The sequence below is a fragment of the Salmo salar genome, chromosome 02 (genome assembly GCF_965601325.2).
Source record: "Salmo salar chromosome 02, fSalSal1, whole genome shotgun sequence".
Taxonomy (NCBI): Eukaryota; Metazoa; Chordata; class Actinopteri; order Salmoniformes; family Salmonidae; genus Salmo; species Salmo salar.
The window spans coordinates 26,857,804-26,874,816 of NC_138292.1; the positions used below are offsets into that span (position 1 = coordinate 26,857,804).

General features: G+C 44.3%; 1 protein-coding gene across 2 annotated transcripts; it reads left to right on the forward strand.

Moving 5' to 3' along the window:
* The first annotated feature begins 7,908 nt into the window (after window positions 1-7,908).
* Window positions 7,909-12,231, forward strand: hcst (hematopoietic cell signal transducer). Of its 2 annotated transcripts, none has more exons than XM_014156956.3 (5): window positions 7,909-7,999; window positions 8,692-8,766; window positions 11,258-11,284; window positions 11,467-11,598; window positions 11,949-12,231. In XM_014156956.3, the coding sequence occupies exons 2-5, from the start codon at window positions 8,718-8,720 to the stop codon at window positions 11,990-11,992; spliced, it is 252 nt and encodes an 83-aa protein (XP_014012431.1). In that variant the 5' UTR covers window positions 7,909-7,999; window positions 8,692-8,717; the 3' UTR covers window positions 11,993-12,231. The 2 variants fall into 2 exon arrangements, with proteins under 2 accessions (XP_014012431.1, XP_045557261.1); XM_045701305.2 differs by having other exon boundaries at window positions 11,258-11,278.
* The last annotated feature ends 4,782 nt before the right edge of the window (window positions 12,232-17,013 follow it).

The window sequence follows — 17,013 nt, forward strand, 5'->3', positions numbered from 1 at the left end:
TTCCTTCCAAACCAGTCATTGTTGAATCTATAATTTCTCTTCATTATTTCCCTTCATATGACAAGGATTAAAAAGTAGATTGTTGACTTGATTCATGATGATGACTGCTAGCTAAGATTTGAAAGTGTTTATTTTATTTTTATTTAACCAGACAGGTCAGTTAAAATAAATTCTTAATTACAGCAACGGCCTACACCAGCCAAACCCGGACGACGCTGGGCCAATTGTGCACCTCCCATTGGGCTCTCCCAATCACAGCCATTGTGATACAGTCTGGATTCGAACCAGGGTGTCTGTAATGACAACTCTAGCACTGAGATACAGTGCCTTAAACCACTGCACCACCCGGGAGTTGACATGATCAGTCCAATCAAAGCTACTGTACATACTGTATAATGTCATTTGACGTCATTTTGACTGTGGCCAATGACCTTGAGACTTCTTGGCTGGGCTAGAATTTTCTAGCACTACCCGTAGACTTGGCAGTGACGTGGTGTCTCCGTGAGTGACAGAACACTGAGCAAATCTTGGCGCAACACTCTGTATTTTGTGCTGGCTTTCCCCACCACCGAGAGCACTGAGCTAGGCTGAAACACCTGCATTTTGGAGCTGCCTTACTCAAGAAAACCAAAAAGAGACCATGTTTGAATGCAGCTTTCTTAACTCAATGATATATATATATATATTGTTTATATACACTGCTCAAAAAAATAAAGGGAACACTTAAACAACACAATGTAACTCCAAGTCAATCACACTTCTGTGAAATCAAACTGTCCACTTAGGAAGCAACACTGATTGACAATAAATTTCACATGCTGTTGTGCAAATGGAATAGACAACAGGTGGAAACTATAGGCAATTAGCAAGACACCCCCAATAAAGGAGTGGTTCTGCAGGTGGAGACCACAGACCACTTCTCAGTTCCTATGCTTCCTGGCTGATGTTTTGGTCACTTTTGAATGCTGGCGGTGCTTTCACTCTAGCGGTAGCATGAGACGGAGTCTACAACCCACACAAGTGGCTCAGGTAGTGCAGCTCATCCAGGATGGCACATCAATGCGAGCTGTGGCAAGAAGGTTTGCTGTGTCTGTCAGCGTAGTGTCCAGAGCATGGAGGCGCTACCAGGAGACAGGCCAGTACATCAGGAGACGTGGAGGAGGCCGTAGGAGGGCAACAACCCAGCAGCAGGACCGCTACCTCCGCCTTTGTGCAAGGAGGAGCAGGAGGAGCACTGCCAGAGCCCTGCAAAATGACCTCCAGCAGGCCACAAATGTGCATGTGTCTGCTCAAACGGTCAGAAACAGACTCCATGAGGGTGGTATGAGGGCCCGACGTCCACAGGTGGGGGTTGTGCTTACAGCCCAACACCGTGCAGGACGTTTGGCATTTGCCAGAGATCACCAAGATTGGCAAATTCACCACTGGTGCCCTGTGCTCTTCACAGATGAAAGCAGGTTCACACTGAGCACATGTGACAGACGTGACAGAGTCTGGAGACGCCGTGGAGTCATGGTGTGGGGTGGCATTTCTTTGGGGGGCCGCACAGCCCTCCATGTGCTCGCCAGAGGTAGCCTGACTGCCATTAGGTACCGAGAGGAGATCCTCAGACCCCTTGTGAGACCATATGCTGGTGCGGTTGGCCCTGGGTTCCTCCTAATGCAAAACAATGCTAGACCTCATGTGGCTGGAGTGTGTCAGCAGTTCCTGCAAGAGGAAGGCATTGATGCTATGGACTGGCCCGCCCGTTCCCCAGACCTGAATCCAATTGAGCACATCTGGGACATCATGTCTCGCTCCATCCACCAACGCCACGTTGCACCACAGACTGTCCAGGAGTTGGCGGATGCTTTAGTCCAGGTCTGGGAGGAGATCCCTCAGGAGACCATCCGCCACCTCATCAGGAGCATGTCCAGATGTTGTAGGGAGGTCATACAGGCACGTGGAGGCCACACACACTACTGAGCCTCATTTTGACTTGTTTTAAGGACATTACATCAAAGTTGGATCAGCCTGTAGTGTTGTTTTCCACTTTAATTTTGAGTGTGACTCCAAATCCAGACCTCCATGGGTTGATAAATTGGATTTCCATTGATTATTTTTGTGTGATTTTGTTGTCAGCACATTCAACTATGTAAAGAAAAAAGTATTTAATAAGATTATTTCATTCATTCAGATCTAGGATGTGTTATTTTAGTGTTCCCTTTATTTTTTTGAGCAGTGTACATTGTTTTCAAACTGATATGTGACGTGTTAATGCCAAAATAACATGCAAAACAGGCAAGCCCTCTCATTGGTTTGAGACCAAAGCAGCCAATGAGACTGTTCAATTTGTAATTGTTTTTGCTAAAAATGTGGGGCTCAAAACAGGTGGGGCTCTTACCTGCCCCGAATGACGGGTCGCAACTAGTGTGTGTGTGTGTGGGTGGGGGGGAAGAGGGAGAATAAGAAAGAGATTTCCTTGATGTAGTAGGAATCTTCCTATATGCCATCATCACGGACTACTGTATTATTTAGAAACCTTTAGTTCCTCCTCCTCTCCAGTGCAGCGGTTGGTATCTGCATGCGGAGGAAATCTAACTGAACAGTCTCATTGGCTGCTCCAATGAGAGGAGGGGAATCCAGCATCAAAGCATACACCCACTATTCCTTATCAAACTGATAAGCGTCTACATGCATGCTAGGAAAGACATGAATCTGGCTTGTCTTATTTTAGCACTATGTGTTTATATTGACATTGTGCTAAAATAAGACAAGCCAGATTAATGTGTTTATATTGACATAGTGCTAAAATAAGACAAGCCAGATTCATGTGTTTATATTGACATGTTTAGCATTTCTCATTCATGGTTGAGATCAAGTCCATTTGAACTCAGTTTATTGGGGAAAATAATTAAGTCAGTCATTTATTTGAACAATCTGCATATATTCTTTAATTCAATGGCAATTTGTCTTAGACTGACAAAATCAAAGGGTAATTCAACCCAGACCCTTTAGCCTAGCAGCTCTTGTTAGCTTTTCAGGACAGGACAAAGCCTCCAGCATAGGATTTAATAATTTTTTATACAGCTGATTGTGTTTCTTTGTCCTCATGGAAAGGCTAGGATGCCCTCTAGTGTCTGTTTGATACACTTTAATACACTCACCCCATCTAGTGTAATGCAAGCTCAACTACCACTTTCCTCTGTGTTAGGAGGGCTGAGGAGCAGTCTTGACAAGGACAGCCCATGGAGTCTTTTTAACTTCATGAATTGAATTGAAGTCTTAATTAAGACACATGATAAGTATCATTGGATGGTTTGAACTGTATGGTTTGAAAATAAGGTGGCATCTGTGTAGCCTATCCCAACTCAGACTTTTTAAAGAATATACAACTTTCTATCAGCAAGTTTGTCATGCCCTGACCTGAGAGAGAGGGTTTGTTTGTCTATGTGGTTAGGTCAGGGTGTGGGGTTGGCATTCTATGTGTTATTTTCTATGTTTTGCCCGGGTATGGTTTCCAATCAGAAGCAGGTGTCTATCGTTGTCTCTGATTGGAAGCCATACTTAGGCAGCCTTTTTCCACCTGTGTTTGTGGGATCTTGATTTTGTACTGCTCATATTTAGCCTGCAAGACATGACGGTCATTTGTAGCTGTTTATTATTTTGTTTAAGTGTTCCGATTTAAAATAAAGATGAACACTCACCACGCTGCACCTTGGTCTAATCCTTTGGACAATCGTTACAGAAGATCCCACCACTAAAGGACCATGCAGCGTGGGCCGATGGACTGGACATGGGAGGACATCCTGGATGGCAAAGGATCCTGGATGTGGAAAGAGATCCAGGCCGGAAGGGATCGCCTTCCATGGGAACAGGTGGAAGCAGCGAGGGAGGTACAGCGACGTGATCAACAGGCAAGGCAACAACAGAGGCCCGAGAGGCAGCACCCAAAATCTTTTGGGGGGGCACACGGGTAGATTGGCAAAGGCGGGTTTAAGACCCGAGCCAACTCCCCGTGCTTACCGTGGGGAGCTGGTGACCGAGCAAGCACCGTGCTATGCGGTGATACGCACTGTGTCGCCAGTGCGTAATCACAGCCCGGTGCGCTCGGTGCAAGCTCCTCACCGTTGCCGTGCTAGAGTTGGCCGGCAGCCAGGAAGAAGTGCGCCGGCTCAGCGTATCTGGCCTCCAGTGCATCTCTACGGCCCAGGTTATCCTGCACCTGCTCTACGCACGGCATCCCTCATTCACCAGCACAGCCCAGTTCGTCCTGTACCAGCGCTCCATCCTTGCCGGGCGATAGTCAACATCGAGCCAGGACATTGTGCCAGCCCTAAGCGCCAGACCTCCAGTGCGCCTCCAAGGCCCAGTGTACCCTGTGCCTGCTTCGCGCACTCTCCCTCCAGTGTGCCACCATAGCCCAGTAAGTCCTGTGCCTGCTCCGCGCACTCTCCCTCCAGTGTGCCACCATAGCCCAGTACAGCCGGTGCCTGCTTTGAGCACGCGGTCCTCAGTGCGTCTCCCCAGTCTGGTGAGACCGGTTCCAGCTCCCCGTAGGAAGCCTCCAGTGATGATCCATGGTCCGAAGCCTCCAGTGATGATCCATGGCACGAAGCCTCCAGTGATGATCCATGGCACGAAGCCTCCAGTGATGATCCATGGCACGGAGCCTCCAGTGATGCTCCATGGCACGGAGCCTGTAGGGATGATCCATGGCACGGAGCCTGTAGGGATGATCCATGGCACGGAGCCTGTAGGGATGATCCATGGCACGGAGCCTCCAGTGATGATCCATGGCACGGAGCCTGTAGGGATGATCCATGGCACGGAGCCTGTAGGGATTATCCATGGCCTGGAGCCTCCAGTGATGATCCATGGCACAAAGCCTCCAGTGATAATCCATGGCGCGGAACCAGTAGTGATGATCCATGGCACGGAGCCTGCAGCAAAGGTCCCCAGTCCGGAACCTACAGAGACGCTCTCCAAACCGGAGCCTCCAGCGACGCTCCCCAGTTCGGAGCCTCCAGCGACGCGACGCTCCTCAGCCCGGAGCCTCCAGCGACAGCCTGTAGCCCCGAGTCTTCAGCGGCGGCCTGCAGCCCCGAGTCTTCAGCGGCGGCCTGCAGCCCAGAGTCTTCAGCGGCGGTCGGCAGTTCAGAGCCTCCGGTGCTGATCCACGGTCTGGTTCCTCCGGCGACACAGAACCGGGGGGATCAGCGGGCGGTGTGGGGGCTACGCCCCGAACCAGAGCCGCCGCCAAGTATAGCTGCCCACCCGGACCCTCCCCTATAGGTTCAGGTTTGCGGCCGGGAGTCCGCACCTTTGGGGAGGTACTGTCACGCCCTGACCTGAGAGAAAGGGTTTGTTTTTCTATGTGGTTAGGTCAGGGTGTGGGGTGGGCATTCTATGTGTTATTTTCTATGTTTTGGCCGGGTATGGTTTCCAATCAGAGGCAGGTGTCTATCGTTGTCTCTGATTGGAAGCCATACTTAGGCAGCCTTTTTCCACCTGTTTGTGGGATCTTGATTTTGTACTGCTCGTATTTAGCCTGCAAGACATGACGGTCGTTTGTATTTGTTTATTATTTTGTTTAAGTGTTCCGATTTAAAATAAAGATGAACACTCACCACGCTGCACCTTGGTCTAATCCTTTCGACGATCGTTAGAAAGTTACCTATGTTCACAATGGAAAATACACTTCTTTTTTTTAAATGAACACCCACAACCTCCTGTGAATGATTATTTTATAGGTGACCTTTTCCACTAAATAGTCTGAATGGAAAAGTTTCCAATCAAGCTGGTCCATTTCTGCACTACTGTAATGTCAGTCAGATATGTATTCCTGCTGTTTGTAGACAAGGTGGACACAATGATGAGTTATCATTGTTTGACTGATGAGAGTGTTACAGCAGGTGAAGGGCCTCAGTAAGTGTTACTGACTCATTCAACATGCTAATCCCTGATTCAGACAGAGGCAGTATCCACTGTAACAGAGACCTTCACTGGTAACACCTTCAGAAGATGGAGAATACAGTGGTTCCTGATGTATGGAAAGACTCTCTCAGTGAAAGTGTGTGTGTTTATCTGGGTCAGAGAATGACAGCTTTCCTCTGTACCAGTCCAGCTGCACTCTGACCCTCTTGGGTTTCTGTCTCACGGTTAGGTGATCAAGTCTGAACACGTGGCACCATTAGAGCGTTACATACCTATCCTTTCAAAACCACGCACCCCAGGATCCTCTACACATGCCGAAGTCTCCCTTCCTCCAGCAAGACTCTGTGATCACACCCACGATCCGTCCTGTACTGTCCCCAACCTCATGTGTTCCTGAGTTAAAGCACTCAGAGGCCAGGACCATTGTATAGTCATCAAATCTCTCTGGGTTGTCAGGAAGTTGCAGTATATCATCAGACAAGATTGGATGTGAGTTTGCAGTGCTGGGGTCTAGAGTCACTGGAACTGAACAGAGACAACACAAACATACCACAATGAAATAAAATTGAGGTAGGGACATAATCTCATTATTCAGCATAAATGTAATTCACTAAGCATATTTCTTGTTTTCTGTATTGGAACATTTTAGTGGCGTTAACGTTTTATCCCAATTGTATCTAATACTCACTGTATTGAATTCTTGCCTGCATCTTCTCCCAGACTCTATACTGCAGGTTACCCATGTGCTTTGCCACATCAATCAGTCATCCTGAAACCCTCTCACGGTCCGGCAGTGTGCACTGGGTTCTGGAAGAACAGACAAGAGTCAGTGGGGTTGAATACTGAACCACTGAGAAGAGAGAGACTGGAGGCAGATCACTTACCTTTCCAAGGTGGCACTGTAGTGCTGCAGAGAAACAAAATACATTTTTATCAATCTCTTATTATACCAGGTATTTTGAGAACACTTTCTTACTTAAAACAAAGGCCTGGGGAAGAATGCTCTCTATAAAGTACAGTGGTCCTTACCTGTAGGAATGTTATGCTTTTAGGCCCCAGCTCCTCTTCTATGGTTCTGTTTGTGTCTGACAGTGATGATATCTCTCTGCTCATATCCTCAATCTTCTCTTTCATCTTCTGACTCTTCTGCTTCTCTTCCTCCCTTAGTGCAACTATCCTGACCTCCTCTTCCTCTTGTAGGTACATAGGAAGCTTCTCAAACTCCTCCTTGATTTGCCTCTCTGTGTGCTAAGCCTGGCTCTGGAGAGAGCAAACAAGAATGTATCTGATAGTAACATCAGTCACCAGTCTATCATCCATAATTCCACAGGGTGGAAATGTGGCTGCGATCACTCTGCATTCTTACCTTAATGTGCTCTGCTGTTTGATCACAGGTCAGTTTAACGTCATTGAAGACATTCTGCTTCTCCTGTAAGGGCTTCAGTGCAGGCTTAACCTCCTCCTGAAATGAAAAAACATAGAAGTTGGGTGTAAACATTGAATTATCAAAGACATTCAATTTCACCATATCAAAGTATTGACCGTGTTGTCCCGTCTTCAATTGTTGTTTCGAATCTTGATTATTTTCAAAGCCCATGAATAAGTCATACAATGTAAGTTAGTTGAATGGTGAATAGCTGAATGTCACAGTGCTATTCTGTTCTGTACTTTAATACATTTTACTTGGATCTCTCTTGCTCAGGTGAGGCAGGGGTGGAGCTATAAAAAAATAGCAGTACAAGGGTCATAGATTTCTGCAGTTATACTCTTCTCTGAATACCTATAATTAGTGTGCTTGGTTCACCATGAATTATATTGCATGCTTATTGTTTGCTTTGAAACTATATACATCAAACCAACTTCAAAATGTACAGGCTGACAAAACTACAATATAACTTTCAGAATTGTAAAGGCCTACAAACAGGCAATGTAATGTATCAGACATATAATGGAAACAGGGGAGGAGGAGTAGGAGTAGGAGGAGCAGAGAAACATTTATTGAAAAGTGAAAACTCCTAGCAAGCCCTAGTAAAAGACAGTAACTGATCATCGTAGAAGGTTCTGTAGATAAGTTTACATTAAGGTAAGATCATTCTGTTTAAGATGTATTATTTTGTTTATTCTGGTTAACTTTTTTTTTTTACTTAGAGTGTTGTTTCCATAGCACTCCACTAAAAAACATATGTTGAAATGTTTGTCTCAAATCAGATAATATGTGTTACATTTTAAATCTGTAAATTCAGAATTTTGAATTGAATGTTTATTCTTTTGTTCAAATACATTATAAAAAAATCATTTGGCGTCTGTGTAGCATATCCAACTCTTATATATTTTTTTATATTCAACTTTTTATTAGCCAGTCCTATCTTCACAATTGCAAATACGCCCACAACCATATGTGACTCATTCTTATGTAGGTGACATTTTCGAAGTACATTTTCTGTGGAAAAAAGTTGAGTCAAGGTGTTCTACTTCTGTTCCACTGAAATGGCAATCAGATGTGTACAGTGTCAATGCAGATAGTATGCAGCGTATACCTTCTGTTTATAGACAAGTTGGACGCAAGGGAACCAATGCAACAACCAGCGATTCAGAGTAGTTTGCGTTCCCATGTGAAACCCATGTATGTCATATAATGTTGGTGTAAACATTGATGCTTCAATAAACCAGATGTCTTCTTGTGTGGTGACTTTAAATTTCTCCATAGGGATATTGTATTGTGTTTGTAAATGCAGACACAAATGATGTTAATACTATTTTGTTCTGTTCAAGTAGATATTGTACAGTGGTAATTACAGAAAATGTCAGACAACGCAGCATTGCTGATGGTTCTCTTCTTTTGCCTCTGTGGTAAGTGATGTGATTAACTTTCACACCTATACTCACACCCCTATCTGAATTGATGCTAGTGTGTGTGTGTGTGTGTGTGTGTGTGTGTGTGTGTGTGTGTGTGTGTGTGTGTGTGTGTGTGTGTGTGCGCGCACGCTTCTGGCTGCACCCTTGCAGACATACAAGGTGGTCCCACACAGGAAAGAAAGACCACAAAGCAGTTTGGGTAAACAGAAACTAAACTGCAGCCTCTATTGGTGTTCTACATGTAGGCTTCTCACCCTCAGACATTCTAGTGAAATAGGTAACATTGTTTTTACTAAAGCTATATCTGTACAGTATACACTGAGTAACTCTGCTAAATGACTTAAATGTAAATGTAAATGTAAATGTAACTCAAACATTAGGAACACCTTCCCAATATTGAGTTGCACTGCCCCCTTTTGCCCTCAGAACAGTCTCAATTCGTTGGGGCATGGACTCTACAAGGTGTCGAATAGCGTTCCACAGGGATGGGGACAAGAGATAGTCCCACCAAAAAATCTAAAGGAAGTTGGTCTGGAGTGTCTGTCCTATATCTGAGAGATACATTACATGGCCAATAGTATGTGGACAGCCCTTCAAATTAGTGGATTCAGCTATTTCAGCCACACTTGCTGACAGGTGTATAAAATCAAGTCCACAGGATACAATCTCCATAGACAAACATTAGCAGTAGAATGGCTCGTACTGAAGAGCTCAGTGACTTTCAACATGACACCGTCATAGGATGCCACCTTTCCAAAAACTCAGTTTGGGAAATTTCTGGCCTGCTAGAGCTGCCCATGTCAACTGCAAGTTATTGTGAAGTGGAAACATCTAGGAGCAACAACGGCTCAGCCGCAATGTAGTAGGCCACACAAGCTCACAGAATGGGACTGCGGAGTGCTGAAGCGCGCAGTGCGTACAAATTGTCTGTCATCGGTTGCAACACTAACTACCGAGTTCCAAACTGCCTCTGGAAGCAACGTCAGCACAAGAACTGTTCGTCGGGAGCTTCATGAAATGGGTTTCCATGGCTGAGCAGTCACACACAAGCCTAATATCACCATGGCAATGCCAAGCGTCAGCTGAAGTGTTGTAAAGCTTGCCACCATTGGACTCTGGAGCAGTGGAAGCGCATTCTCTGGAGTGAGAAATCACGCATTCACCATCTGCCAGTCCGATGGATGACTCTAGGTTTGGAAGATGCCAGGAGAGCACTACCTGCCCGAATATATAGTGTCATCTGTAAAGTTTGGTGGAGGAGGAATAATGGTCCGGGGCTGTTTTTCATGGTTTGGGCTAGGCCCCTTAGTTCCAGTGAAGGGATATCTTAATGCTACAGCATGCAATGACATTCTAGATGTGCTTCCAACTTTCCAACTTTGTGGCAACAGTTTGGGGGACGGTCCTTTCCTGTTTTAGCATGAAAATGCCCGCATGCACAAAGCGAGGTCCATACAAAAATGGTTTGTCGAGCTCGGTGTGGAAGAACTTGACTGGCCTGCACAGAGCCCTAACCTCAACTCCATCGAACACCTTTGGGATGAATTGGAATGCCGACTGCAAGTGCCCGACCTCACTAATGCTCTTGTTGCTGAGTGGAAGCAAGTCCCCTCAACAATGTTCCAACATCTAGTGGAAAGCCTTACCAGAAGAGTGGAGGCTGTTATAGTAGCAGAGGGGGGACCAACTCCATATTAATGCCCATGATTTTTGAATGAAATGTTCAGGATCAGGATATATATACACTACCGTTAATAAGTTTGGGGTCACTTAGAAAATTCCTTATTTTTTAAAGAAAAGCAAATTTTTTGTTTATTAAAATAACATCAAATTGATCAGAAATACAGTGTAGACATTGTTAATGGCAGAGTTCTTCTGCCCATTTTTTATGGAATATCTACATCGGCGTACAGAGGCCCATTATCAGCAACCATCACTCCTGTGTTCCAATGGCACGTTGTGTTAGCTAATCCTAGTTTATCATTTTAAAAGGCTAATTGATCATTGGAAAATCCTTTTGCAATTATTTTAGCACAGCTGAAAACTGTCGTGCTGATTAAAGAATCAATACAACTGGCCTTCTTTAGACTAGTTGAGTATCTGGAGAATCAGCATTTGTGGGTTCGATTACAGGATCAAAATGGCCAGAAACAAATAACTTTTTTCTGAACTCTTCAGTCTATTCTTGTTCTGAGAAATGAAGGCTATTCCATGCGAGAAATTGCCAAGAAACTGAAGATCTTGTACAACGCTGTGTACTAACTACTCCCTTCACAGAACAGCACAAACTGGCCCTAACCAGAATAGAAAGAGGAGTGGGAGGCCCTCCCCTTCATCTACGCTGATTAAAATGTATTTAACTGGTGACATCAATAAGGGATCATAGGTTTCACCTGGTCAGTCTGTCATGTTCTTAATGTTTTGTACACTCAGTGTATAATAGAATTACACTGACAATGATATATTTTTCATTTTTCTCCTCAAGAAAAAGTTGTGGCTGACCCAGGTACAAGTATGTATCATGATAAACACATGTCATAATAAACATAACATCAGAACTGAGAGACACAAATTCCAGATTTTTCACACAATGGGGACCAAAATAATAATATTTCCTGTCACTCTTCACTGATCCTACTCTTGTCCTCCATCCCCTCTCATCTACCTTCTCTATGATTCACCCTCCTCTACCAGATAACCCATCCTGCTACAGGATCGAGCCTGGCACCATGGCTGGCATCATCGTTGCAGACATGATCCTGACCATTGCCATTGTCATTGTCACGTACCACTGTGCCAGCCGACGCAGACGTCGAAAAGAGAGGGGTAAAGTGCCATGCAGGGTTTTTTCATGAACATAATATTTCCCAACTGCTTCCACTGGATCAAGGGCCACTGCCCTCTGCCCACTATGAGAAATATATATTTATGAAAGTTTAGCTTCCCCCTTTTCTTGTCTTGCTTCCCTTTTATCCTCATTCTAGAATTAGAAGGAACAATGAACAGCTCTATATTATTCAAGTTAACCCAATAGACTCTGTAACACATGTACTGTTTATTTAGTGCTTGTAAACTGTAAATCACTAAATATCCCTAGTATTTTGTATGTAAGAACATTTTTGAGAGCTCTAATGGTCTCGCTCTCTCTCTCTCTCTCTCTCTCTCTCTCTCTATAGCTGATAAAGTCTACATGAATGTCAGGGCAAACTGCAAAACATGAGAATCCTCAGCAAGCACCAGAATACAAATTAGACAAATTTGTATATACATTACAATCTTGTTTTACATCATCTGTCAATACATTCTGGTGATTTGATTTGAAGTGTCTCAATGAACTGCTTTTTCACTGCCACCTCTTGGTGAAAACTGAAATCTACACCTTCAGACGTAAAAAAATCACACTGAAAGTTTGAATTATTTCAAGATTTACTCAAATAAAAAGGTGAAACACATGCACAACTTTGTGTTGACCCAGTTAGTATAGAGATGTACAGGAGGCTCCTAGCCACGATAAGCCTGTGTAGAGTATTATGTCTGTGTGGTTTTTGATGGCTATCTGTCCTGTCCATGTCCATGTCTTTCAAAGAGGCCCACACACTACGCTTAGTTCTCAGACACTTTGTATCTCTGAACCATCTGTCTGATCAGCGTCCTGCCTATTGATGTCTCTCTCTCTCTCTCTCTCTCTCTCTCTCTCTCTCTCTCTCTTACACACACACACACACACACACACACACACACACACACACACACACACTTTTTCTCTCTCTCTCACACACTGTCCTTGATTATTCTTAATCAAGTGAATCATTTTGTATATGTAGCTTGTTATTAAGTGATCAAATAAGTTCAATAACAATATACTCAAAAACCTTAAGCATGTAGAAACAGCAGTAGGGACCTGGGATTTTGTGCTTTAATCATAAATATAGATTTGAGAAGAAGCAACATGTTATATAGTGCATTCAGAAAGTATTCAGACCCCTTGACTTTTTCCACATTTTGTTACGTTACAGCCTTATTCTAAAATTGATTAAATCGTTTTTTACACTCATCAATTTACACACAATACCCCATAATGACAAAGCAAAAACAGATTTTTTGAAACGTTTGCAAACTCCAAGGGGGCTGTCATAAAAAAAGTATTCAGACCCTTTACTCAGTACTTTGATGAAGCACCTTTGGCAGCGATTACAGCCTCGAGTCTTCTTGGGTATGACGCTACAATCTTGGCACACCTGTATTTGTGGAGTTTCTCCCATTCCTCTCTGCAGATCCACTCAAGCTCTGTCAGGTTGGATGGAGAGCATTGCTGCACAGCTATTCTCAGGTCTCTCCAGAGATGTTCGATCGGGTTCAGATCTGGGCTCTGGCTGGGCCACTCAAAGACATTCAGAGACTTGTGCTTAGGGTCGTTGTCCTGTTGGAAGATGAACCTTCACCCCAGTCTGAGGTCCTAAGCGCTCTGGTTTTCATCAAGGTTCTCTCTGTACTTTGCGCCGTTCCTTTTTGCATCAATCCTGACTAGTCTTCCAGTCCCTGCCGCTGAAAAACAACCTCACAGCATGATGCTACCAGCACCATTCTTCACCGTAGGGATGGTGCCAGGTTTCCTCAATACGTGATTATTGGCATTCAGGCCAAAGAGTTCAATCTTGGTTTCATCAGACTAGAGAATCTTCTTTCTCAGAGTCTTTAGGTGCCTTTTGGCAAACTCCAATCTCCAAGTCATGTCCCTTTAACTGAGGAGTGGCTTCAGTCTGGCCACTCTACCATAAAGGCCTGATTGGTGGAGTGCTGCAGAGATGGTTGTCCTTCTGGAAGGTTCTCCCATCTCCACAGAGGAACTCTAGAGCTCTGTTAGTGAGCATGGGGTTCTTGGTAACCTCCCTGACCAAGGCACTTCTCCCCTGATTGCTCAGTTTGGCCAGGCTGTCATCTCTAGGAAGAGTCTTGGTGATTCCAAACTTCTTCCATTTAAGAATGATGGAGGCCACTGTCTTCTTGGGGACCTTCAATGCTGCAGACATGTCTTGGTACCCTTCCCTAGATCTGTCTCGGCGCTCTACGGACAATTCCTTTGACCTTATGGCTTGGTTTTTGCTCTGACATGCACTGTCAACTGTGGGACCTTATATTGACAGGTGTGTGCCTTTCCAAATCATGAATCATGAATTGAATTTACCACAGATGGACTCCAATCAAGTTGTAGAAACATGTCAAGGTTGATCAATGGTGCTCCCGAGTGTTACAGCGGTCTAAGGCACTGCATCTCAGAGTTAGAGGCATCACCACAGACCCTGGTTCGATTCCAGGCTGTATCACAACCGACCGTGATTGGGAGTCCCATAGGGTGGCGTACAATTGGCCCAGCGTCGTCCAGGTTAGGGTTTGGCCGGGGTAAGCCGTCATTGTAAATAAGAATTTGTTCTTAACTGACTTGACAAATTAAATTAAGGTAAAAGAAATTAAGAAATGGGAACAGGATGCACCTGAGCTCATTTTCGAGACTCATAGCAAAGGGTCTGAATACTTATGTAAATAAGGTATTACTGTTTTTTATTGTTAATAAATTTGCAAATATTTCTAAAAACCTGTTTTTGCTTTGACATTATGCACTAGTGTGTGTAGATTGCTGAGATGTTTTATTTTTTTTAATCCATTTTAGAATAAGGAACGTAACAAAATGTGGAAAAAGTAAAGGGGTCTGAATACTCTCCGAAGGCACTGTATGTGAATGACTGTACATGGAATTTCCCTACATCCCTAACCCTAAAATAGCAATGTTGTTGCCTGGGAACCTTTTCGACCAGTGCCATTAAAATTGTTTTTACGAATGTCCAGTGTGTAGGCCTATATTAGTTTACCTACTCAACTCTGAGATGAAAGCACTTTGAACGTGAAGTGCCATGGTCAACCCTCTGCCCCTGGTATGACATTGTATGATGTTTGTCTCTGTGGTACACTCTGAAATGTGAACTCTGAGTTGACTGTTGATTTCCAACCAATGTATATTTTATAGATAGGCTACCTTATGTCCCTAATGTAGGGAGGTGTTTATTGTGCCGACAGGGTAAGCTATCATTTCAGATGAACTCGTGGTTGAGAGAATCAGGCTTGGCTAGAGCTGCTCTCAGGTGTTGGTAACCACAGCCTACAGAAAACCACAGGTCCTGTTAGAAAGAAGAAAAAAACTGCCAATCTGCAGGACGCTGAGCGGAAAAGGTCTAGTGTGGGCGCCATGGTAACAACCAAGGCCTTTGTCAGAAACAAATAGTAGAGCTGACATCCCTCATCCACAATTAGCAGAAGAGGACAACACTGTCTGATGAGATCTGTGTTCTTGATCTGTCAGATAACACTGTAAGGTGACAAATAAATGTCCATGAAGCATGTCAATATTTGTCTAAAATGTGTCTCTGTTTTTTACATTTTGAATTGAACTGCTATTGATTCACTGATAAAATCCGAAACGTGAAGGTCACACAGTGTTCAGTTGACCCATCACAGTAGTGTATGAGGTGTGCAGTGAGGGAAAAAAGTATTTGATCCCCTGCTGATTTTGCACGTTTTCCCACTGACAAAGAAATGATCAGTCTATAATTTTAATGGAAGGTTTATTTGAACAGTGAGAGACAGAATAACAACAAAAAATCCAGAAAAATGCATGTCAAAAGTGTTATAAATTGATATGCATTTTAATGAGGGAAATAAGTATTTGACCCCCTCTCAATCAGAAAGATTTCTGGCTCCCAGGTGTCTTTTATACAGGCAACGAGCTGAGATTAGGAGCACACTCTTAAAGGGAGTGCTCCTAATCTCAGTTTGTTACCTGTATAAAAGACACCTGTCCACAGAAGCAATCAATCAATCAGATTCCAAACTCTCCACCATAGCAAAGACCAAAGAGCTCTCCAAGGATGTCAGGGACAAGATTGTAGACGTACACAAGGCTAGAATGGGCTACAAGACCATCGCCAAGCAGCTTGGTGAGAAGGTGACAACAGTTGGTGCGATTATTCGCAAATGGAAGAAACACAAAAGAACTGTCAATCTCCCTCGGCCTGGGGCTCCATGCAAGATCTCACCTCGTGGAGTTGCAATGATCATGAAAACGGTGAGGAATCAGGCCAGAACTACACAGGAGGATCTTGTCAATGATCTCAAGGCAGCTGGGACCATAGTCACCAAGAAAACAATTGGTAACACACTACGCCGTGAAGGACTGAAATCCTGCAGCGCCCGCAAGGTCCCCCTACTCAAGAAAGCACATATACATGCCCCTCTGAAGTTTGCCAATGAACATCTGAATGATTCAGAGGACAACTGGGTGAAAGTGTTGTGGTCAGATGAGACCAAAATGGAGCTCTTTGGCATCAACTCAACTCGCCGTGTTTGGAGGAGGAGGACTGCTGCCTATGACCCCAAGAATACCATCCCCACCGTCAAACATGGAGGCGGAAACATTATGCTTTGGGGGTGTTTTTCTGCTAAGGGGACAGGACAACTTTACTGCATCAAAGGGATGATGGACGGGGCCATGTACCGTCAAATCAAATCTTGGGTGAGAACCTCCTTCCCTCAGCCAGGGCATTGAAAATGGGTCATGGATGGGTATTCCAGCATGACAATGACCCAAAACACACGGCCAAGGCAACAAAGGAGTGGCTCAAGAAGAAGCACATTAAGGTCCTGGAGTGGCATAGCCAGTCTCCAGACCTTAATCCCATAGAAAATCTCTGGAGGGAGCTGAAGGTTTGAATTGCCAAACGTCAGCCTCGAAAGCTTAATGACTTGGAGAAGATCTGCAAAGAGGAGTGGGACAAAATCCCTCCTGAGATGTGTGCAAACCTGGTGGCCAACTACAAGAAACGTCTGACCTCTGTGATTGCCAATAAGGCTTTTGCCACCAAGTACTAAGTCATGTTTTGCAGAAGGGTCAAATACTTATTTCCCTCATTAAAATGCAAATCATTTTATAACATTTTTGACATGTGTTTTTCTGGATTTGTTTATTGTTATTCTGTCTCTCACTGTTCAAATAAACCTACCATTAAAATTATGGACTGATCATTTCTTTGTCAGTTGGCAAACGTACAAAATCAGCAGGGGATCAAATACTTTTTTCCCTCACTGTATAGTGTGTCGAGGCTCCTCATGTTGATAGGCTAGGTCATTTCCTGAGCTGGTGTGAGTCTAACCACTAAAAGGCAGAAGTAAAACCCCTCCCTGACTTCTCTG